The sequence below is a fragment of the Octopus bimaculoides genome, chromosome 3 (genome assembly GCF_001194135.2).
Source record: "Octopus bimaculoides isolate UCB-OBI-ISO-001 chromosome 3, ASM119413v2, whole genome shotgun sequence".
Classification (NCBI taxonomy): Eukaryota; Metazoa; Mollusca; class Cephalopoda; order Octopoda; family Octopodidae; genus Octopus; species Octopus bimaculoides.
In genome coordinates this window covers 123,512,169-123,520,096 of record NC_068983.1, presented here as the reverse complement: position 1 = coordinate 123,520,096, position 7,928 = coordinate 123,512,169, and the positions used below count along the sequence as shown (strand labels likewise).

Below are 7,928 nucleotides of genomic sequence, written 5' to 3'. Positions count from 1 at the left end.
CACTTTTAACGATGCGTACTGCCTTAATTCTTCGAAACGCCGGAGTTTTAATGGTGGTAGCTGATGAAAGGGATGTTTCTATGTGGCCTGCTTGTTTGTTGCACCTTGTTTACCATTTTGTCCGTGTTCTTTTGCCACGTCATGTACCCAGTTATGTATCTATATGTACATGTAGATGAATGTATATACATACATGTACATATATATGCATATACTCATATTGTTTGTATCACGACAGAACGCACGCGTTACCTTTATACAGTAAGTTTTGACTATTTTTCTAATGTGACTCTCTCTATTTCTTTCTCCCCCTCTCATTCTTCCCTCTACTGTTCTTTGCCTCTACCTGTCACTACTTCTCTCTCTCTCTCTCTATCTTTTGTTACTTGTCCTTCGCCTTTCACCGTTACTACTACTATCTCTCTCTACCTCTCGTTGCTCACTTTTATTCTACTTCCTCCCCTCCTTTTCCCTCTGCTATTCTTTCTCTTCACACAGCTTTGGTCACGTGTGTCCGGCTGCTATCTTTTTTCGTTCTTGGAATCACCAAGCTCGCATGTACTTCTTTGCCCCTCCTGTACGTGCTTCACAGCGTTCAAGACATACACACTTCACGTCTGGCTGTACAGCCTTTTTGTTTGTTTATTTCACCTTTTCGTTTTCCGTCCGCCACTACCCTCCACGAAAACAATTTGATTTATGTTCGTGGGAAGAACCATTTTAACGGTGCGTACTGCCTTAATTCTTCGAAACGCCGGAGTTTTAATGGTGGCAGCTGATGAAGGGGATGTTTCTATGTGGCCTGCTTGTTTGTTGCACCTTGTTTACCATTTTGTCCTTGTTCTTTTGCCACGTCATGTACCCAGTTATGTATCTATATGTACATGTAGATGAACGTATATACATACATGTACATATATATGCATGTACTGATATTGTTTATATGTATATATATATATGTATATATATATGTATGTATGTATGTATGTATGTATATATGAATGTTTGTGCCTCCTTGTCTTGACTTTGTGTGATAATTGTAAATGAGTGTCCCTGTCATACAAGCAGTGTCATTCATTTCCAATATTCTACAAAAACATCAGGAAATATCTTACTTGGAAACTGGTGAAGATTGGTGACAAGAAGTGCATCCAGTCATAGAAAATCTACCTCAATAAGCTCCAGCTGACCCATGCAAGCATAGATAATATTAGTATGGAGGTGGCTGAGTATTCCACAGACATATAAGAGACATGTTCCTCATGGAAAAGTAGATGTTAAATGATGATGATGATGAAATAAGTCTTCCATACATAAAAAAAAATAGTTTCCTTAAAAAGTCAGAGTTTTTACCTTGTGATGTTGTCCATGTAAGATGAAGTGCATTCGAATGAAGAACGGTGAATTAATAACAGGACGTAAGTGAAAAAGCCAGCGGTGTATCAAATATTCAAGTAGGGTCCACTGAAACAGTCCTGCTATGTACAGCAATAGGAGATGGTGGGATTTGATCTCAATACCTGCAGACAAACAAATATGACATCAAATAAAATTAATTCATTGTATGTATTTATGTAAAATTCCGCGTGTGTGTGTGCCTATCTGTCCATCTGTCTATAGTCTGTTTAGCAGCAGCGGTAGACGTAGTAGTGGTGGTGGTAGTAGTAGTAGTAGTAGTAGTAGTAGTAGTAGTAGTAGTAGTAATAGTAGCAGTGGAAGTGGCAGTAGTAGTAGTAGTAGTAGTAGTAGTAGTAGTAGTAGTAGTAGTAGTAGCCACAGCAGCAGCAGCAGTAGTAGTAGTAGTAGTAGTAACTATCTGAAGATAGATTATCCATATGTAAAAGAAAAACTGAATCTAAAAGATAAAAAAAGAAAAAGAAAAGAAAAACAACAAAAAAACTAAGAGACTAGTAAAATCTCATCTTGTCAGCTGTCATTGTCAATAAAAACAATCACTGAAGATAAATCTAGTTCTGGTGCCAAAGTTTTTGTATTTTTGTCCAAGAGTTATTAAAACCAATAAGAACCGATTGTTTATTGGCCAGGTTGTTACAGTGGAAGATAGCTGGACAGACAGATTAATCCAAGTTTTTGATTTATTAAATCTGTCAAAAAACATTCACTATATATCCAGCAAGTCTTTAGCATTGATTAGATGATAAAAGAATATCAGAAAAATAAAAGAAATATTTCTTGAAATCTCTTTGTTAAAGACAATTATGGGAGAAAAATTGTTATTATTCAGAAAAATGCCTTGCGCTATTTCTTCCTGTTCTTTACATTCTGAGTTCAAGTCTTGCTGAGCTTAGCTTTGACTTCCATTCTTTTGAAGTTATCTTCTACCTAAATCAGAAAACCTTATTATTATTATTATTATTATTATTATTATTATTAAGGCAGGAAGCTGGCAGAATCATTAGTATGCCAGGCTAAATGCTTGGCGGCATTTTGTCCATCTTTACATTCAGAGTTCAAATTCTGCCAAGGCTGACTTTGCCTTTCATCCTTTTGGAGGTTGATAAAATAAGTATTAGTCAAGCACTGGGGGCGATGTAATCGACTTACCCTTCCCCTAAAATTGTTGGCCTTGTGATAAAATTTGAAACCATTATTATTATTATTATTATTGTCTTTGCACAGCTTCTATCACCGGAGATGTACTATGGTGCCAGCTGTTCACTACCAGTGAACTAAGGTAACATCCTTTATTTTTCAAGTACCATCCGGAGTATTCAAGCAGTTCCAAACAATGCTGTTTTCTGCAAGTGCTCCACCCTTATTGCGGCCATCATTCATTCCCTGTACTTCTCAAGATTTTTACTCATTGTTCCCAGGTCTCCGACATTTATTGGTACTAATACCACCTTTTTCATCAATCACAACTGCTTACCCTCCCAAGCTAACCTGTCATATCTATCAAATGAAAGTCTTTTTTTTAAATTCTGGTTGGGTTGTCACAATGTTGAAAATCATACAGAAATACAGACACAGACATAGAAATACATGTACATACACACAACTAAACAAATAACTATCTATATCGTTATATTTTGAAAGTCTCTTTTTTTGTAGTTTGTGGTGGCATTGTGTTGACAGACTTGCACTTAAAGTACCCACATTTTAAATCAAAACTTGTTAGTTACTATGGTGACAACATTAACTATCTATCGTTCACACATGCTCTCCCTTTCTCAGTGTATTTCTCTCTCAACAACAACTTTTTCATTTCTTCCTCTCCTTCACATATATCTTGTGACAAATAGATGGAGATCAGCTTCTCTTTTACAATATAAGATTATTATTATTATTATTATTATTATTATTATTATTATTATTATGGCAGTGAATTGCTAGCATGTCAGACAAAATGCTTAGCAGCATTTCATCCATGCTTATGTTCTGAGTTCAAATACTGGCCTTGTGTCAAAATTTGGAATCATTACCTACATATTAGTTTGATAAAGTTGAATGAGTTACACTGTAGAGTAGTTAGTTGAAGAGAGAGGTGAAGAGTGAGAGAAAAAGAGGGAGAGAGAAGTGTTAAAGATATTATGTAGGCAGTGGAGAAAAAATAGTTATTACATGTAAGAGATTAGTGTAAGGGAGAGATATAGAGAGAGTTCAAAATACAGTGTCTAGCAGAAAGGTGATGTTCTGATGGTGTATTAAAAGAAATGCAGATAGAGGGGGGGGGGCATTTATATTAAGAGTGAGAGGCAGATAAAGAGGGAGTAGTGACGCTTTGCCAACCAATGAGAGAGAAAGAGAAAGAGAGAAATGATAGACACGAAGACGGAAATTACATGGTTGAAAAGTTTGTTGAAGTAAGAAGCAGAGATAAAAAGTGAGAGAAATATAAAGTGTTTAGCAGAGCCAAATTTTAAACATTATATATTTGAGTGTGGCCGTTGATCGTTACCAACATCGCCTCCCTGGCACTTGTGCCAGTGGCACACGAAAAGACATTCGAGCGAGATCATTGCCAGTGCCGATGGACTGGCTCCTGTGCAGGTTTCACGTAAAATACACCATTTTGAGCGTGGCCGTTGTCAGTAAGACATTTGAGCGAGATTGTTGCCAGTGCCGATGGACTGGCTCCTGTGCAGGTGGCACGTAAAATACACCATTTCGAGCGTGGTCGTCGCCAGTACCACCTGACTGGCCCTCGTGTTGGTGGCACATAAAAGCACCCACTACACTCTTGGAGTGGTTGGCGTTAGGAAGGGCATCCAGCTGTAGAAACTCTGCCAAATCAGATTGGAGCCTGGTGTCGCCTCCTGGTCCACCAGTCCTCAGTCAAATCGTCCAACCCATGCTAGCATGGAAAGCGGATGTTAAACGATGATGAATGATGATGATGATGTGACTGACAAGAAAAAAAAACATTTTAATATTCAATTTCTTATATTTTCTGTCTGTGAATCTATTTCTCTATCTACCCACATTGACAAATCCATAGATGGGTAGATGGAAGAAAGAGGGCTTATATCAGATATAATAATAAACTCATCAAAGATAGAAAGACAGATTTTTCCATGAATGTGCAATAACTTAACAAAATAGCTGTAGGTGTTATTTATAATTTTTACCTTGTTATTTGAACTTTGTATTTTCAGAATAGAGAGAAACATTGACAGCAAGGAAAGTAGATTTAAACAAACAGCTGAACTAAACAAAAACAAAGCAACTTTGACTGAGCTTTGCTACTGTGATGATGATGGTGGTGTAGGTGGCAGTGGTGAGTGGATAGTGAAAAGTATTTTTGTTTTATTGAACTAAATTTTTTATATCATCTATCACCAAATGCATGGGTATAAGTGCAATTATTTATCATCTGCTTGCTTGAAAATTGATATTTGCTTATAAAATATGGATGACAGATGATGTAAGCTAACAAGAAAATGAATGAGATGGTATAGGCAACAAAGTTAGGAGAAGCCGAGGGTTAGATCAGTAGAACAAGCGCAGGAGCAGCAGTGTAGAAGGGAAAATATGAATTGAAGAGAATACAGTATTTACAACAGGCAAGAGAATGTTTTTCAAGATAGAATAGAAAAAGAAAATGAGAGAGACAGTAAAAAAAAAAAACTGTAAACATATGATTGGAAGTTACATTGGTGACATGAATATTGTCTGAAATCATTGTGAAGCTTTTAGATTTATAAATGAACTTCAGAATTGCTGAGAGAATGGGAAAGTCATGATCTTTCAATTATAGCCTTATCCAGAAGAACTGAAAGATTTTTTTAAATGAAAATAATGCAGAATATACAATTTCAAAAGAAACATGAGTACTGCTATATATTATCAGAGAGCTGGCAGAATTGTTAGCATGCTGGGTAAAAGCCTTAGTGACAATTTGTCCATCTCTAGGTTCTGAGTTCAAATTCTGCCAAGGGTGACTAAACTTAAAAGGGCAAAGTTTCAGATCAAAGAAAGAGACTACAGAACTGATTCTATGTGACTGTGTTTGCTGAAGATTGTGCTTTGATTTCTCATACATTTGAGGAAATTCAGGAAACAGTTGATAGGCTTACTGCAACAGCTTGTGCATTTGGACTGACTATCAGCATCAAGAAGACTGAAGTTTTATTCCAACCAAAACTTAGGCAGAACATAAACAAGATTCTAATATGATGATTGACAAGCCACTCAAATATGTCATGTCATTTAAATATCTTGGAAGTATAGTAAACTCTAGGAGTACTCTTGATGACAAAATCAATGTTAGAATATCTAAAGCTACAAATGCTTTTGGAAAACTTTTCCATAATTTGTGGGATGAACACAGTGTCAGTCTGAAAACTAAAATAAGTGTAAACAAATCTTGTATTTTGAGCAAACTCTAGTATGGAGCAGAAACATGGATTCCCTACTAGTGACATATAAAGAAACTTGAAACCTTCCACAATGCTGTTTGCACAATATCTGCAACATAAAATGGCAAGATAACAAATGTCAAAATTTTAGAAAAATGTGATATCTCCAATATCAAAATCATCCTGCTGAAATTCAGTGCAGATGGGTAGGGCATGTTGTTTGAATGAAAGATGACCACATTCCAAAAATTATTTTGTATGGGACATTATAGTAAGGGAAGACCCATCCTTAGATATAAGGATAAGTTGAAGCAAGCACTAAAATCTCCTCAGCTTAGCTTGACATCTTGGGAAAGTCATTGCCTAGATCGATGGCATAAAATGTGTCATGATGCATCAAAACAATTTCAGTTGAAGAACCAGAACAATAAAAGAATTATATCCTGTAATCAACAGGCACATTTGCTCAATCCCAGGCAAAATCAAAATTATCAATGTCCCCAGTGTAATTTCATAACAGAATCCATACCTGGACTCAAATTACATTCATGCATCCTTCACAACTTCTTTTATCCTTTTATTTTTAAAGTTGTTTTTCTTTGTCACACATTTTTTTTCTCTTAAAGTCTCTCCTTCAAATACTCATATGTCAAAATTGACATGAGTGGCCATCACTAATATTACACTAGTTCATGCTAATTTAGTTAGTAGGTATTTTATCTTGAGGTTTGATGACAACAAGTCTCCTTAAATCTCAAGAAATTTCCTTAGGATTCTTGCAGAATATAGGATTGTACTTTTGTACAGGTCAACAATGTGAGTTATCGGCAACAATAGCAGCAGTAACAACAACAAGTACAGCACCAACAACACGTGCCCATGGAAATACATTGGATATACTGGGAATTCTCTCAAGCAACATCTCTCCAACAATAGGTCCACCTTCAGAGTTCCAGAAAGGAGATACATAACATCCCTGGCCAGTCATGCCTGACAACTAAGGGATGATGGGATCCCATACTCAGTCTCATGGAAAATCCTCGAAAACCCAGGCCCCTACATCAACAGGATTAAGCGTTGAAAGTTGTGCATAGCTGAATGTGTGAGAATCCTAAAAGACTCACTTGAACCAAGGAGCATCCTTAACTCTAGGACAGAGATTTTCAGGCCATGTTTACATTTTAGGAAATTCCTGCTAGCGTTTTGGAATCCGCAAGATGGCAGCACAGCTGGAAGTCAATAGCCAGTGACAAAGGGAGATAATCCCCTATTGTTTACCTTTGTAGCGAGGCTTTTCTCTCTCCATATTTTGAAGGGGTCTTAGGCCAACTGGTTTTGGGGTCTGACGATACACCATAAGGCTAAACTCTTTATGGATGGGAAACCCAGGGTAATCCCATAAACCAGCCTTCCCCATTAAAATATACACTGCTCTACATATTAGAGTGTGCTTCTTCTCCAGATTTATGTTTTCTACAAACGATATATATATATATATATATATATATATATATTCATTTAAGTATTTAATTATTTGTGCTTCTTAAATATATTGTGTAATATTTTTATCATCTCGTCATTTTGTATAACTTCATCTATATACCCCTCACATGTTTTTGTAACATCTCTGTAACAAGCTGTTGTAAGTGTCAATGGAAATTGATGGTGATATGTAAGAAAGAATTATCAATTTTAATATTGATATCATCAAGGTGGTGAGCTGACAGAATTGTTCATGTGGTGGGCAAAATGCTTACTGGCATTTCGTTCACCTGTATGTTCAAAGTTCAAATGCCACCAAGGTCAACTATACCATTCATCCTTTTGAGGTCAGTAATATAAGTGCCTGTTGAGTCCCAGGTTTGATGTAATTGACTTATGCCTACCTCCAAAATTTCTGGCCTTGTGCCAAAATTTGATATCGATATCAATATCATCACCAGGCTGGGCAAAAAGCTTAGCAGTACTTCATCCATCCTTGTGTTTTGATTTCAAATTCTGCCAAAGTTGACTTTGCCTTTCATCCTTTTGGGGTCGATAAAATAAGTACCAGTTGAGCACTGAAGTTGATGTAATTGACTTAACCCCTCCCCCAAGCTTGCTGGCCTT

At 36.5% G+C, this 7,928-nt stretch overlaps 1 protein-coding gene across 1 annotated transcript in view; it reads right to left on the bottom strand.

The window, feature by feature from the left end:
* The window catches only part of LOC106880340 (uncharacterized), a 77,429-nt gene that overhangs the window by 11,600 nt on the left and 57,901 nt on the right, over nucleotides 1-7,928 (bottom strand). The window contains exon 3 of the mRNA XM_014930221.2: nucleotides 1,354-1,520. Within this exon, the coding sequence (XP_014785707.1) occupies nucleotides 1,354-1,520 (167 nt within the window). The remainder of the gene's footprint in view (nucleotides 1-1,353; nucleotides 1,521-7,928) is intronic.